Source organism: Onychostruthus taczanowskii, unplaced genomic scaffold (assembly GCF_017590055.1).
Source record: "Onychostruthus taczanowskii isolate IOZ18803 unplaced genomic scaffold, ASM1759005v1 scaffold26, whole genome shotgun sequence".
Taxonomy (NCBI): domain Eukaryota; kingdom Metazoa; phylum Chordata; class Aves; order Passeriformes; family Passeridae; genus Onychostruthus; species Onychostruthus taczanowskii.
Genome location: NW_024499906.1, coordinates 8,537,476 through 8,554,905, shown reverse-complemented (window position 1 = coordinate 8,554,905; position 17,430 = coordinate 8,537,476). Strand labels below are relative to the sequence as shown.

General features: G+C 47.7%; 1 protein-coding gene across 1 annotated transcript in view; it reads right to left on the bottom strand.

Moving 5' to 3' along the window:
- FOXO1 (forkhead box O1) overlaps positions 1-10,396 on the bottom strand; it is a 61,033-nt gene extending 50,637 nt beyond the window's left edge. The window contains exon 1 of the mRNA XM_041407313.1: positions 9,217-10,396. Within this exon, the coding sequence (XP_041263247.1) occupies positions 9,217-9,828 (612 nt within the window). The 5' untranslated portion in view covers positions 9,829-10,396. The remainder of the gene's footprint in view (positions 1-9,216) is intronic.
- Between the last annotated feature and the right edge of the window lie 7,034 nt (positions 10,397-17,430).

The following is a 17,430-nucleotide window of genomic DNA, read 5'->3' as shown; positions in this document are numbered from 1 at the left end:
CCACCACAGGCAGGGACACTTTCCACTAGACCAGGCTGCTCAAAGTCCCTGGCCTTGAACACTTCCAGGGATAGGGCACTCACACCTTCTGTTGGCAAACTGTGCCAGTGCCTCACCATCCTCACAGTAAAAATATTCTTCCCAGTATCTGATCTAAATGTATTCTCTTTCAGTCTAAATCTTCCAAGTTAGCCCAAGCATTGCTTCCCTCAACTGAACCTCCAGAGACACTGAAAGATCTTAGCGAGGAGCCAAGGCAGCAGCAAGGTATGCTCTAGAGAGGCCAAGGGATGTACCTTAACTGATCTAAGTAGTGAGAAATCGACTCAGTGAATCACTACAAATTCTCTGGTAACTGCAATGAGGAAAGAGGATTACTTTCCCTGACCTCCTCTACACACCTGAGTAGTAAGCAGCAGAATACCCACAAAAGGGCCCCACAGACGGAAGCATTTTGGCAGGACTGCGCCGGTGGGCTCTGCTCATGCTGCCAGGTCACGGCTGGAACACTCCCTGAGATCTGCACAGCAGCACCCTGGCAGCACTGGGGCAGAAGCCAGGGTCCAGGCTCCCCCAGCCAGCCTTGCACTCACACCTCCCCCCACCGGTACTCATGGCCAGGGGCACTGGGAGCAGCCCTCAGCCCCACAGCGCTCGGATGCTGGAGCCTGGCAGGGCGGTCCTGCAGGGGAACGGTGCCAAGGGGCGAGGAAAGAGAGGGTCCAACCAAACAGCTATGAATTACAACTGCTTACTGCACTTTCCCACGTGTATACAACAACACATATAATCTCTCTCTTGCCCCAGAGCATCACCAGCATGCCTTCGGAGAGCCAGGTTTCCTGGGAAAAGGGGTTGGGGGCTGGCAAATAATTACATTTAATCTGAAGGTTCAGATTTGAGGAGCATATTTTTGGAAAGAGAAATCAACACGTTTAACAGTGCGCAGGAGCACAGAGCACAAAATCCTTTCACATCCTGACAGGGTAGAACTGCGGAGGCCTGCTATGAAGCATGTCTGAATAACAGCATCTTCATTTTTTGAATATCTAATTAGGCATTTCTATATATTGCAAAGCACTGCTATAAGATATAATTTAGTTGGCAAACACTAAAGATCTCAGTCTGTAAGTATGCTTTTGGCAATCAAAAGTCAAATCTGGATACATATCCAAGATATGTATGGCACCGGTACCTTTTTTTTTTAATTCTAACAATTACAATCAAATTAGCAGATTAACTTATATCAGTTTTAAGCAAATTCGAGCTACAAGCAAATGAGCCTACACCACCACCACCACAACAGTGTATTTTTGGATTGTTAGTATCCTTACTCCCATTAGCGACTTCACATATATTTAACACATATTAAAGGGCAGTAAAAATCTAAGAAGGCTACGGATGCCAGAACTTAGCACTGACTTAGAACTCACATATGCCAAAAAAACATTTGCAACTGTGCTAATTCCCACTGTGGGAACTGAAAGGCAGATTCATATAACACAATGGGCAACAAATCCATTCCTTTAATTTCAGTCGCCAAATTTTAATTAATTTCCATCCAGGCAAACACCAAGCATTTCTGCTGATCTTGCAGGATGTAAGCTCATTTGCACAATAAATGCGGTTTAACAAGTCACCACATTTATAGCAAGTTGCTTCAGTCTTATCTAACTGCACAGTTTGAAAAGTCAGTGATGGGTAAGTGAAACCCCACCCACGTCACAGTTTCTGGAGCTAAGCACAAGAAAACTGAAGAAGTTGCTACCTTGCCATTGCAAGTGAGACTGCCAACAGTATATTGACAGTTAAGAGTCCACATTCTGAATTATGTGTATGCCCCTTATTCAGGAAGGGAAAAAAACATGCACTTCACACATCTGAGTTTCTCCTACAAAAATTAATGGCCATACTCCAATGCTCCAGAGCTCCCCCTCAAAAAAAAAATAAAAAACAAGAGTGCAAAGACCTTCTCTGCTGTATAAATTTGAACAGGTCACATATAAACAAATCCTGGGAGGCACAAAGCACTGCAGCACTAAAGCAGCCTTATGCACTTTCAACTTTCTCCAGAACCACTGTTTCCATGGACAGCACAAAGGCTGCTCACATGCATCACTCCTACAAGTATGCACACCACTCATTTCATTAAAAAAAAGGCTTTAATTTCCTGATTTCTGTGTGTAATGAAAATTTCATTCTGGTAGCAACTAAATTAAAGGAGGGGCATTTCTAACATTTTCTAAGAGGGACACCAACATGCAAGAAGCAGAGCCCAGCCCATTTCATCATTTTACATCCTGGTACAGAAGCACCATGGAGGCCTGGCACTAAGTGGTCCCTGAGAAAGAGACAGCAAAAAAATTAAGATGCTATGAATTCTCACATATTACAGAGGACAGCTAGAAGATATAATTTAGTCAGCAAATATTATGGTTAAGGGCACCTCTGCTTGCAAGCACTTTTCTGGTAATCAGTCCAAACTTAAATCTGAATATGTACTATTTCAGAGACATATTCAGAGACAACTCAAGAGAATGTGCCAGGCCCCAGAAGCTACACCCCATGGACCTACAGAACAATAGCCCTGACAAAGCTAAAAAGGAGTCCCACATGCTCACACTAACATGAGCCTACAATGGACACACCACTAAAGCACCCGGAGAAACATGGGCTACGTGGAAATGCAATCACAGCCATCCCAGGCATGCTCTCTAGAATCAGCAACAGAACCGAACACACTTCCAACCGCATGTATTCTCAGAACTCCCAAAAACTAGGTTTCTAAGACTAGAGCAAGGGAAGACATATACCTCTTTAAGTTTCATTAACTCTAGAATAAGATGTATGTTCAAACAGAACTAGAACATAATTGATACTGTGCAGTGATGCAAGATGCCTTCAACAGCTCATTAAATTGTCTGAGCAAACTGAGTGCTGCCTTCCACTCTTCCAGCAATTCCTAATCTCTGTCTGTTGCAGAAGCTGTCAGAGTCCCAGGAGGTTTTGAGTGACTACATTTTTAAAGACAGATCCACTTCTGGTCCCATCTACCACAAACCGAAGCATTGCTAAGCCTTCACCATTCATTACAGAAGTGCTTCAAAACTTAACAAGTGCCTCTTCAGGCATCATTTTAAGCAATCTAGTAAAGACCAGGGACCACTATCAAAATCTAGAACAAGCATGAGGCTTAATGAAGATCTTAGAAGACAATAACCAGTCCTGTAAAAGCACCTTAATTCTTTTTATTCCTCCTCTGTCAGGAATGGAGACCTACCAAGAAACCTCATGATGCTGCACTGCTTACTTAGGACATCTGCATATCACAAACGACAGTGCAGGAATGATGCACCTTTGTTTGATAAACACACATGATTAATGCTTACTAATTATATTTAGAAATAATACTTAAATGTGAATAGCACTTATCTTTACAGATCAATTCAACTCATGCTGAAGCTCTCTACAGAGCAGCAGAGACTCTGTTCTTCAAAATGTGACTCCTTCCAATGCACTTAATTTCTGAAGCACAACCTATCATCACCAAGAGCAGTGTTTTCCCAATATTTAAAACCCATTTCAGCAACCAGACTGACAAAGAAAATGCTACAAAATTCATTAAAATATTAGTATGCACTACCATATGTTTAACTATAACTATCTGCAGCCAGCATCAGTGAATTTGAAGTTTCTTTCTCACAAGAGTTGACAATGAAGTAAATATATCCACATTTTACATATTTCTGAAAGAGGAAAACAATAAACTACATTTCAGGTTATCTTTACTATATCTCAGTTTATTACTCATTACTTAAGGTTTTAAAATAATTTCCATCAGAAATCCTTGTTTCATATATGAACTTCTTCCCAAAACAGAAGGGGCTGAGAATTGAATTTCTGTAGCCACAGCCCTACATATTTCACAAATCTGTGGCTGCAAAATATATCTGCATTTTTATTCCAGAAGCCAAGCACTTATTTTACAAAATGATTCACCAGTTGAGTAAACAGAGACATGCATATTTAGGCAGCATCAGGCTTTGGAAACCGAAAAGATATGAGCAGACATCTCAGGACTACACAATTTCTGGTGCCTTACTGAAAAACCCAACCACCAAAAGTATTGCCTATTTTATTGAAAAGAAATAAGGAAAAAGAGAAAAAGAAAACAACCTCACATACCTCACCTAAAAATCTTTTATCTCCTTGCACCACACTGCTTCCCCCTTTCCATCACAAGCAGCAAAGGCTCCAGTTCCCCAAACAAACAACTTCACCAACTACTTGTAAAACCATGTGATACAAAAATAATGATAATAAGGAAGCAGCTGAGCATGTCATAAAAAATACAGTGGCAGAGAGCTGTCACGTTGTCTTTGTATTTAAGTTCTTTAAAGGCACTTAAGGAAAATTTAGTTCATTATGTCACTATACAAAGCCACTCACACATTTCATTCCGATGTTTAGTCTTACCTATAATCATACGAGTAACTGAACAGATATCACAGCAAACAGAAAACAGGCAAAGAAAATAAAGAGAAAATTAAAGTATTATTCAAGGCCCTGATGGGAAGCTCAAAAGCACTGACACAGCTCAGCCATGACTTATTCAGACACAGGTGAGGAGAGTACCTTGCACCTGCAAAAATTAAGTTGAACTTTCACACCTGAAACTAAGCAAAATGCAAGCTGGTGACTGACAGACAACATAGGCTGCTACAAGAGGCATTTTGGTGGCAGTGAGCAGGTATGCAAGACACCAAATAGTTTTCTGTCAACAGGGTGGGCTGAGGCCAGGTGTTACAGCAGAGCAGACTCAACTGCAGCTGCCAGCTCTTGAGGCTATTTGCCACATGTATAGCACTGACCTTGACAGAATCCACAAACAGAAAGCCAAACATACACACCTCTACCTGCATATGCTTGTGTGTGCTGCATGAATGTATAATACAACACATGATGCTTGGGGGGGCCACAGACCACGTGGGGAAGCATCTTAAGGGACAGAGGTAAATGCCCACAGGTATGTGACCAGTATTGAGGGAATACATAGCCTGAGTTAAAGGCAATCTTCAATTGTGATTTTCCCACGGGAAAAAAAAAATCGTAAGAAAAACCTCACAAAAATTATCGTTAAGGTCCCTTCCAATCCAAACTATTCCATGACTCTATGATTCTCATTTCAATTTCAATAAATCATCTGAATGTCCACAATTTAAACTGTTTGCTGATCTATGTTCAAAAGCTTTGAAAAAAATTCAGTGAAAATTATTCTTGATTTTTCAGTCTTTCTAATATTTTTTACTACCTGTGATTTTCAAACCAAATACAACAGAACTAGAACAACCCAGAACTCATTTTGCATGGAAACCAATTCACTACAGAACAGTGCTGACCATAGAGAGCTCCTGTGATAAGGCCACCCAAAGCACCTGTCCCATACCTGTTTTGTCCTCAGGCTTTCAGGCTTACAACCATTCATCCCTCTGCAGTCAGATATCTATTCTCATACTTTCAACAAGGGCAGCAAATGAATTTAGGTGAACAAGCTCCCCCGGGACTAGAAGTCAAGGAGGTGTATGTGACCGTGGGATCTTAACACTTGCCACCAAGAAAAATCAACAACACATCCACCCCCAGATAAGTGACACCAAAATTCCATGTTTCCCGTTCAGAAACATTACAGGGTTTTATTTGAACTCATTTTCAAAAGACTGAAAGGATGAGACCATTCAAGGAAGTTTAACTGTGACAGCACCTTTACAATAAATCTCAACATTTGCCATAAAGCAATGACATCATGAAATATGCACATCACAGAGATGTTTTATATTTTATATATGATGATTAGCCAAAAAGCTATCATACTGTGAAAAAAAAAAAATAGTTATCTACAGCTGCAGTGGAGTTCTTGCCTCTTCTGTTTTAAGCCTTGTGTCTCCCACTATCACAGGTAAGGCAAGACGTTGCTTTTACTTAACTACTACACTAGAGAAAAGTCTCCTTCTTCCATGTAACTTTCACAATTTCCTTCTTATCTCTGCAGCAGATCTTGTTCTTGCTTCGGCTTTCTCTGAGCAACACAGGTCACTATCAGCACTCATTCACAACCAACAATGCAGCAAGTCTGGCAGAGCACATCCCAAGTGCTTCATTCAAGGCAGCCACCCCATGGGGGTCATGGAGACTTTGCTCCCTTCGATTTCAACAGGGGATTTGTTTAAAAAGCAGAGTTTGCAACAAGAAAATCTGGAATAAACTACTGTGCATGTATAACTGAGAACAATTTATCAGCTTTAATAATTTTATGTTACTGATAATTTTATGTTAATACTTTTGGCTTATACCCCCTTATTTAAAAAGGCATTTTTACTTTAATGTTTTTATTCAGAAGAGCTTGGATGCTGTCTTGAGCTGCTACCAGATAGTGTTGACACCTCTGAACTTTTTTCAATGAAAAATGAAAAAGAAGCTCGACATCATGTATTAAATCAGGGCAGTACATATTCACAAGCACTAGAGCAGTCAGCCCTCAACTTCTGCCTGAGAAACACCACCTTGCCACTACGCAGAAAGTGCAAATCCTTTTTCAGTACTTGTGTGTTTCATATATTTTGTGAAGAATTTGAAAGGCGCCTTACTGCACTCGCAAACATGCAAACCCCAACAAGACAAAGCATCTCGAAGTTTTACTTAACGGGGGAAAAAAAAATATCCCCCCATTTCCCAGCCTGCGTCAGCAATGCACAGTGTACTCCCAGCCCTAAGTCAGTGCCAGGCTCTGAGGCGAACCCGCGCTCCCTCTGTCAGCAGAAAAGTCAGTGGCTAATCTGTGCTCATCTCTGCAGCGATGCTCCTCCTCTGCAGGGCCCTCGGCTGACTCAGGCTTCGCTCCCAGCCCTACGCCTACAGCAGGTCCCCAGACCACGGGCAAACCAACGGCTCCCAAACCGGAAAAAAAATAAAAGTAATCCTCACTCACGCTGAGCCGCGGAGAATTGGTGACAAACAAGGCAAACGAGCCGCACGCCTCAGCCGGGCCAGTTACAGCGTTGACACCCAGCGGCTGCTGGTAACTCAACCTGAAAGCGTGCTTAAGAAACTCTGCACTTCCCTGGCTTGAGCGGTAAAACCTGCAAGCATGCAACTTTCAGGGCAGCCTGGCAGTTATGCAGCCAAAGGGATGGGAGCAACACGTGTCCGATGCATAACACGGTGATGGTTTAATTATGGAAGGGGAGTCCATGTGTATTTACCCACCGGCAGTGGCAGGCTATGTACTGCACTCTACCAGAGAGTACTGCAGCCAAAAATCCTACCAGCAGCAGCTCTCCAGGTCACAGCAGAGGTATGTGGGCATAGGATGTGCTCAGTCTGTTCGAGGGAGGTGTGCGAGACCTTCCTTGCTGAAGCACCACGGGACAAGCAGCAGTGAAACGGGAAGCACCGAGTAAGTTACACAGCTATCAGTGTTTCTTACTTGCTTGCCTGAACTTGGGAGCCATTTGATTTTATTTTGGTTTGTTTGGCTTTTAGTTCTCTTCTACTCATTCTGAAAAGGCACTTAAGGAGACAAAAATACCACTGGAAAAAAGCACCACTTTCAAGTGACAAGTTACCTTATTTAAAAGCTGTCAGCTATCAATCACTTCACTCCTATTAAAGTTTTCATGACAGATGTCTTCAGACAATTATCCTTTAAATTTTTTAGTCAAACACATCAACAGAAACTAACCAACTACTTTCAAAAACCCTAAAAACTTTCAGCTAAAAATGAGTTACTGCTTGCCTCTAAAAAAATAGAAATTTACAAAAAGCCGATGTAACAAACATTCCTAGCAGCGCAATGGGAAATAGACAAATGCAGGATTTGAGTTCACACTTTTTTCAAAAAAAGAGATAGAGAATACAGATACTAGAAAGCGAAGCAGAGAGTTTGACTGGCCCTAACTGGAACTAAGTCCCGAACACAGCAGAGTGCGCTGATGCCTTGCTAGGTGCTCGCACCTCACGCATTTTCTGCCATCATTTAATCCCTCGCAGGGCGGAGGAGGCTCTGCCTGTACGCAGACGGCACAAGCTCGTTCTGACAATGCTGTCACGAAACAGTGTCACAAAACTCGGCGCTGCCTCCGCCGCGCACAGGGACACGGATGGGTGACACTTTCTCGACGGAGACCTCGGAGAGAGGGGATTCACTGGCAGCAGCGCTAAACCTTTATCACCCACGGGGATGCAAAGCTGGAGGGTACTATGAGCCTGCTGCTGCCACCGGGGCCGCACAGCCCCAAGCGCAGCCTGGCGCGCCCGCAGCTGCCTGGGGGGCAGCCGGTGCCCGCGGGTCCCCCGGGACCTGGCGAGCGGGTGCCCCGGACATCCCACCGCGGGGCTCCGGGCAGCACCGGCTGCGGCTCCGGCCGGCGAGGGGCTGAGCACAAATCCCGGCCGCCAACAGGTTGTTCCCACCGTTCCGCTCAGACGGCAGGGATAGCGCTGTGGGAGAGAGGGAAGGAGGGAGCTCCGTCCCACCACGTAATACAAGAAAGGCGCTCCCGCAACTCGAGTTTAACAAAGCCATCAGGTCAAATACTGCGGCTTACTCATTAAACACACGGTATTTCTGCAACCCTTGTTCTGCCTCCACTCTTTCCCCATACCTGTTCGCCTCTGTCCCCGCTCCACTGCCCGACGGCAAAGCCCTGCAGCGCCAGGGCGGAGGGCGGCACGGACCGGCCGCGCTCCGGGGCCGGGCAGCGCCGGGGCCGCGGCGGAGCTCCCGCGGCACCCCCGGCACACGGGTGCTCACCCCGGGCCGCGCCGGCAGCCCCCGGGCAGCAGGAGGCGGCGCCGCTCCTGCCGGCTTTGCCCGGGGACGGCGCCGTGACACCGCGTGAACTTTTGCTTTCGGCGGGGCAGGGCTGGGGGAGGCGGAGAGCGGGGGGGCGGCCCCGGTCCCTCCAGCGCCCCAGCGGCGGGAGAGCTGGAACGCATTTCTCCCTTAAGAGTTCTCTCTTTGGAAAGGTGAAAAAAAAGTAGAAATGCGAGGTCAAACTGAAAGCGCGGAGCCGGAGCACTGCAGGCTGCGCAGCGGGCATCATGCAGCCGCGGAGGGCGGCGTGCCCAGCCGCCTGCAGCGCCGCGGCTGTGCCCCGGGCCGGCGGAGCCTCCCGGGACCCCCTCCGACGGCGCGTCCCCCCACCACCCGCCTCTTACCTTCCAGCCGGCCGAGCTGTTGCTATCGCCCTTATCCTTGAAGTAGGGGACGCTCTTGACCATCCACTCGTAGATCTGGGAGAGGGTGAGCCGCTTCTCGGGGGAGCTCTCGATGGCCTTGGTGATGAGGTCTGCGTAGGACAGGTTGCCCCACGCGTTGCGCCGCGACGAGCTGCTCTTGCGGGGCTGCCCGGGCATGGGGCCCGGTGACAGACCGGCCACGGGCGGCGGCACCGGCGGCACCGGCGGCGGTCCCGGCGGGTGGAGGCGGCAGCCGGCCTCGGGCGCCGGGAAGTCCCCGCAGCGGCAAGCGGCAGCCTCCGGGGGGGCGGCGGCGGGGGGCAGCGGCGCGAAGTCCTCGCTCTCCTCTAGCAGGCTGAGGTTGCTGATGAAGTCGGCGCTCAGCGCTCCCGAGGCGGCGGCCCCGGCCCCGGCCCCGGCCGCGGCTCCGGCCGCCCCATCGGGCTGCCCGCCGCACGACGGCGCCGGGCTGGAAGTGGCCGAGCTGGGAGGGTTAAACTCCGGCCGCGGCAGAGGCCAGGTGCAGGAGCGGGGCCGCGGCAGCGGCTCGAAGTCGGGGTCGATGTCCACCAGTTGCGGTGCTTCGGCCATGGCGGGGCCGAGGCGGGAGCGCGGCGGGAGCGGGGCGGCTTGGGCTCAGCGCCGCCGCCCCATGCAGGCTCCGGGCGCGGATCGGCGCGGCACCGACGGCGCGACCGTAAACTCTCCTGGCCCCGCCGCCCTAGACCTCCGGCCTGACCTCCCGGCCCCGCCGCCCTAAACCCTGCCCCTGCCCGGCTCCCGGATCCCTGCCCTCCGCGGCAACTGCAGCAGCAGCGACCCGGCCGCCCGGCGCGCACCGACTGGAGCGACCGCCCCGCGCGGGCCCGCCTCCAGCCTCCCTCCTCCCCCTCCTCCCGGCGGGGAGGGACGGCCCTCGCCGCGCCAATGGCAGCGCCGCGCCGCCGCCCGCCTCCCGCCGCGGGGCTGCTTTGGCAGGAGGGTGCCGGTGCCCCCCGTGCTGCTTCTGGGTGGTTTTTGTTTCCCGGCGGCGCAGCGGGGAGAGAGGGGGCGAGCGGGCAGGCGGCGGTGCCCCCCGCGGCCGGGGCTGCCCAAAGGCAGTAAGTGCTCGCACGGCGAGCCGCGGGGGGTGGCCACGGAAAATTCCCCCGCGAGTGTTTCTACCTCAGTCGCTGCCGGCGGAGTCATGCCTTCCGCATCGACGGGCCCGATGCGTGTCGCCGCTGGGGATGAGCGGGGACCTGCGAGCATCCCTCGGCTGCAGCGGGGCGGCAGCGGGAGCGGCGAGGCGTCTCCCCGCTCCCACCGGCATCCCGGCAGCGCCGGCTCCGTGCGGAGCGCTGCTGCCGCCCCGCTGCCCGCCCCGCGGGGGCCCTGGCAGCACCGCATGCCGGACCGGGGGTGCGACAGCTGCCCTGCCTCCCTCCCCCCCTCCCTCCTTCCCTGGCCGGCTCCTCGCCAAAAAGTGTCTGCACCTCCCGAAGTGATAAATCTCCCCTTCGGCTGAGCATGTTTTCATTCCGTGAGCTGGTGTTTTATTCCGTGAGGAGGCACGGAGCACGGGATAATTTCTTCCTAAGTCAACTATTGAACAGACTTTATATTTTTCCCGGCAAACTCCAGGGCTACTTAGTTCATTAAAGTTGGTATTCTTCCCTTTCAATTGAGGCAGCAGTCACAGGACACATCGCCTCTGCCTCCCCTGCCCATCAACGTATGAAGATATATATAGATATATACATGTTCGACTTAACACAGAAGTGTTATTCTGTTTAAACTTAAAAATAAGACATTTGCCTAAGCCAGGGAAATAATCCCAAGGATGAGACATGACTCAACACCTTGTTCAAACTGGCAAATAGTACATTTTAGAAAATCTGTTTTGTTTTCAGTAGGAGGAGTGCTTTTAAAAAACATACTTCAGACATGGCTTCATAAGTCACAAAATTCACAACCAGCCATGGCATTTGACGTTGCATGTCAATGAACCACCAGAGCTGGGTAACTGTCAAAGCTGAGCCAGAAAACCTGTTACCCTTCCCTCCTCTCTCCATCAAGGCAGAAAGTGTTAATGTTATTTAAATGCAGTTCATTGTTCCTATAAAAATATTTTCTGAAAATGAGTAACAATAATGAAGGGGAGAGAATTCAAGACTGGATTTAGGCCACAGTATGTAATTTAGTGGCAGATCATACATCTAGATACTCATGCTGTCTATTATGAAAATGCTTTTTAAGATACGCGGTGACACCTAACTATACAGTTTGTGCAAAATATACGTAAGTGCATAGTAACTGATCACATTTTAAAGCACTGGTTTTGTCATGTTTATTTTACCAAATGCCAAAGGTGATTATATCTTGTTATAGGTTGGCTGCTCATCAGATTTAGGAGTTGCTTTGCCTTTAAGTCATTTATATGTTTTGTAAATCCTTTAAAGGATTCAACCCATAAATTTCTATTGTTTAGCCCACGGATTTTAGAAAACACCTTTTTTTCAGGCTTTTTTTTTTTCAGTTTAAGAAAAAAAAAAAGAAAATCAAAGAAAGCAATGTAGTCCCAGTTCAACCTAATAACTTGCATGCCACGTTTCAGCTTGGAACAGCTTTATGTGGCAGTGTTACACAACTCGGCTGCAGTAGTTGCCCTGCAATAAGGGAGAGCACCCTGCCTTGGAGAAGCAGAGGTTATATAATGGTGAGAAGCAGCCAGGGACGCGCAGCGAATGGATGTGTTTAAATGGGAGCCAAACAAAAGAAGTGCTTGAGAACACAGAAACATTTTCTTTTTCTTTCCTTGGTGTCTGAAAAAAAATAAAAGGGGGGTCTAAGAGCCAGATTGGCACCCATCCTGCTAAAGGAAGTGGATTTATTACCCAGGCTTTCTTCTAAGGAGTTTTTTTTTTTAGTCTTGCAGTCCTTGCTCTTCTATTTTGTCCAAAGTAGGGAGGCTATTCCCTGAACTCTATTGGTATATGCAGATGTTGAAAAAAAAAAAATCTTCTCTTTGTCAGACGCTAACTGTGAAAACCGGGAGGAAGGCTACTGTTGGGGAATTTTAGGAAGCCCTGGTGCATTTGTAGTTCAGCCCAGGTCATTCTGCAGGATAGAGGTTGCATTCTCCTTTCTTGGCCCTACACGACATTTCTGTCGCTCCCCTCATCTTCTCGGCAGGGCTCTGCCACCTTTGTGCCCCATGTCACTGATGTTCTTGCAGCTCAAAAGTCAGCAGTGAATACAGGTAGTGCAGACAGCAGTTTGCAATGAGATGTGAGGGACATGCAGGTGGAGAAGATAATACCAGAACCTTCCAAATGCTGCATTTGCTCAGCAAGTGGGGCCCTGTGACTCACAACGCAACAGGCAGAGCTGAGCTGCAGAGATTTTGGCTATTGCATGCCAACAGCTGGGACCAGGTCTGCTGAGGGTTGGAGGAAGGATGAAGGCCAATGAAACGATGCTGTGCACTTTCCTGGGATGAGTAATCCTGGTAGTTTGCTCTGACTTTGGCAGAACCACCCAGGTGAGTGAGTTCTTCTGTAGGGCCCCAGTCCACACACTGTGATCTGCCACTTTTCTTTTTAGAATTTCTTCTCTCTGTCAAGAATTTGGGGATTGAATCAACAGATTTTAGAGTCAAAGTAACACATGCCATGCACAATAAAAGTGTCTAACCCTGTCTGCACTGATCTAGTGCACTCCGACGCTGCTGACCGCCCTTAGGCAATGTCATGTGAACAAACCCACCCATTCAGCTGCTGAGGGGAGCTTCCTGCTCCTCAAACAGCTCAGCACAGTGATGGCTCAGTACAAGAAATTTTACTGCATCTACAAATGACAGCATTAGGTTTATCTTATCTCCCACAATGCTGAAATGCTGATGGATGCACCACAATTCATTTTCTACTCCCACCCTCCTCCTCCTACACTCCACCTTTTCATTTCTCTACTCCTACTCCTGCTCCCATTTTCTACTCCTCTACAATACAATAGCTCCTATCAACCTGAGCATCAGCTTGTATTTTTTTTTTCAAATTTAAGACCTGAAGATTGCCTTTTATCATCATTGAAATAAAGCAGAGCCTTCTATTCATATTCTGGGTTTGAAGCAGCCAAAATAAAGGATCTGTGCTGTCTTTTTACTACTGTCTGTATAATTCACGTTCTGAGGTTTTGATCAAATTCAGCAGGAGATTACATGAAGTTGAAAGCACTCGTACTCTATGTACAGCTCTTTTTTTCTACACGTATGTGCATAGTGAGAGAGTACAAATGTTTTTACAGCATAAAAATCAACAATGAAATACCCAGTTGTGTCTGGTATCATCAGAGCTGGGAGAAATCCTATTTTTTGAGGAAGTGTGAGGAAGTTCAGCGCCCCCAGTTTCCTCCCCTGAACCTCAGAGGGGACATGATTTGCAGTGCATGTTTCTGAGCAGCCTAAGGTACTGGAAGGCTGGCACGGCACCTCAGTCACCTCCCCTCCCAGCCCGGGGTAGCAGAGGGCTGCCCCACACAGAAGGGTTTGGACACGTCCTGGCTGAACAAGGCATTTACACTGCCCTGTCAAGGGAGTTCAAAGGGTCTGGTGCTCTCCCAACCCATCTGAGGCTTCTTCCAGAGCCGCTGGAGAAAGGCAGTCCCTCTTGCATGGCATTTCAGAGCAGGAGCTTTACTGCTGTGAGTTACTTCCTGGGGCTGCGCATCTTTCCCCACCGACCGCACAAACCACAGATGGAATTTGAAGATCTGCTGATCCCTCACCACGTCTTGGGGAGCCCATTCCCTTTACACCTGCCCTTTGCCTCCCGCCTCAGACAGCAGCACCCACAGGCAGGTCAGGGTCTGTCTGGCCTAGGGAGAGGTGGGTGTCACATTTAGGGTCACTCCATGGTCAGTGGAGAGAAATATGTTCTTCCCATGGGTGACTCACCACCCCAGATGGTGGAGCTGATTGAACATTGAGGTGCCAGGCTCTTACTCCAGGTGGCTCACAGTCACTTTCGGCCAGCGGACTTTAGACCATCCCACTGTAGCAAATCCCACTCATCCCACTTTATAGTGCATGGAAAATACACAGTCTTTGACCCCTCTGCCATTGCATCAACAGTGAGAAAAAGGCTGTGCACATGAAGGCTTACAGGCTAACAAGGTGCTGCAGAGAGGTGGCAAAACAAAGGCAAAATGGCTTGTCCTGCTTTGCAGGGGGGAAAGCTGCCCACTGGGATTTCACACGATGTGCAGAGGACCTCACAGAGGATGCATAGGCAGGGACAAACATTGGTCCCGGTCCTTAAAATAAAAAAAAATCATGTCACCACAGAGGTGTCAGGATTCTTGCTGATGGGGGGGTTTGAAGTTATCTTGGTTTAGGTCCATCTCCTTTTACACATGGGGAAAAAACCTGAATGCTCCCATAGAGGCAGCAAGGCCCTTCTGGGTTTATATCCATGTCTGGAACTGGGGCCATGTGCTGACTGCACTGCTTGCCCACTTCACTGGACATATTTCAGAGCTGAGAACTGACAGATCTTCACACAATGTGGTGCAACTCCAGCCTCCAGAATGCCTTCAGGCAGCCCACCCCTTCTTTTCAGAGGAGATGGGGAGCTGTGGCTGGTGATGGCAGAGCTGCCCAAGCAGCCAAACACCTCTCTCTTCATCTCCCCACAGAGTGCTGCAGGGAGCTGGGCTGCTGTGACCAGGGTTTACACAGCCATGGCCACATCCTCCTGCTCCTTCTTCTCCTCACCCTCCTTCTTCTCCTCCTCCTCTTCCTCTTCTTCACCAACAGCAACTGACAGTGGCTCTTCAAACCAGACAGCCACAAGACACAGACAACTCCTTTCTCCTCCCCCAATTTCTCTGTAGCAGCTTTGGTGGCAGAGAGTGGCCAGAGGGCTTGCCAGGCACTGCTGCCAGGAGGAGGGGTAAAAAGGACTTGTCAAGTGGGACAAAGGTGGGGTTGTGCTTCCCAGGCTAGGAGATGGAGCTGCTGGGTGTTGGGCTACCAAAATCTAAAGGCTGCTGACATTGGACCACTCTGGCTTAAAAGAAGTGCCGCAATAAGTATTTACTGTGTGTTTTTGAACAGTTTCCTTTGTTGTTGTTCATACCTCATTTGTTCTCAATATTTGCAAAAATGTAAACAATAAAGATTTGAGGGCAAGGTTTCATGGAACCTTTTCTAAGTGGCAATTTCATAAGGAATCAGAATTTAATTTTAAATTCTCTCATGACAGCGCTTATGCCAGAAGTACTTGCATGTTTTTCCAATCAAAGAAAAGAAATAACAAGACAACTTTACTGGTTGGTGCAATTAATGTAGCTCAAATTCCTTCTAGGCATGATTCTTAATATTTGGACAAAAGCATATTCACTGAATGAGCTCAGATGAGGCATAAGTTACTGGGAACCAGAGTCTGCTGTCACAGTTTGTAAACAGAAGCTAAACAGAAGAAAATATTTCACACAAGCTCTTCTCTCAACTCACAATCCAGGCACCAGACCTCCTATTTAAACATATATCCTCTGGCACCCACATACGCACCCCCATAAGTGAAAGACTGAAGTGCAGCATGACCAAGGAACGATCCTTGCTGGGATCAATACAAAAAATACCAAAGGTAGTGTCTGCATAGCGGTATCTGTCCCAATGTGTCATGTGCAATCACTGGCTGTGATGTAAAAACAGAAGGCAAGAGTTTATCAGGTTTCAGATTCAGCTGAATCACCCGGCCCACCCCTATGCAAAGGCCAATGTGCCTGGAAGTAAACACAGTTCAAGTGCTCTGTGTGTTTTCCAGGGTGTTGAGTTTCTGTTTTGTCGTAAATATGATCTATTACAATATTCTCCAATGTTCTACTGTCAATGTTTCACCATTTTCAGGTGTGTTTCTCATTCCTTGTTTTCCTCTATATATTGCTGAAGGAAAGACCAACTGGCTGTGCATGATAACTTCTGTATATTAAATAATTTTATTGTGTTTGAGCAACAAACTAAAAACAGGACACTTGGCAGTTGCGATATAATTCAGTGGTTTCTTTTCAGCCTCTAGGAAGGAAAATTCGTGGCATGGTACAATGCAACGCTTGACAACTATTTCATCTTCTTTTCCTTGGAAAACTGATAGCTACCTGTTATCAACAAGAAAAATAATTCACAGGCAGAATCAGCATGAAGGCATAATAAAGGCTTACTTTTAAAAGCAAATATTTTTTTCCATTGTTGAATTCATGCTTGAAAAGTGTATTTACTTATGGATAAAACTGTATTTCCATACAAAGAGGTGATTATGTATATGCTACACAAATACATATGCATGATAACATTATATGCATTTTATGCTAGATTTATATAGATGCAAACTTGCTTAGACAATAATAGGAAGACAGTATTTTGACACTTATGCATATGTTCCTATGCTGCTGCTGATTAGCACATCAGAGAAAGCAAATTTTGGGCAGGACACTCAGGGGGTAAGGTCTGTAGTGGGCAAATCCTGTCCATAGGGTAAATGCCCATATCCCATGGACGGCATTCCAAGCAGCTTCACGCTTCCAACTCTCCATAAAACAGGTGTAAAAATGCGTACTCATTGCAACCCTGGTGGTTAACTGTGTGAGTGCTTTGAGATCTGCTGCTGCAAACGCAACCCTTGCTTGTGCCTGGCCTGTGAGGGAGGAGAACATACTGATGAAACCGAAACCAGCATGGTCCCAGCAGCAGGTTCTGCCTAGAGGCAGAGGCACACCACGCACCGGCCTGCAAACAGATAAGAGCAGCAGCCAGTAGTTTCAATTTTACAGGTACATCTGCCAGGCCCCAAAGAGTGAACCTCAAATACTACCAGATAAGTTCCTGCCACAAGATCAATAACGGGAAGGCACATGCTGGGCAGCAGTTTGGTGGCTTCTCTTTTTATCCCTAAAGCAGACGGGGATCTCCAATGAGATTTAGATGGGGGATTGAGACAGAGAAAGGCATGGGGTGCAAAGGAGAAAATGGTGGGGCTATTCGGATCCATCCACCCACACACACCAGAAATGCTGCTCCAGCTGCACAGAACTCTGCAGTGGCTCCCTGAGAGCCACCCACTTTCACTCTTCGCTCCCATTGTGGCTGTGAACCTTGCTGGCTGATGAAGCATCTTGCAACAAAAAATCCATCCAAAATCTCAAAAAAAAAAACCC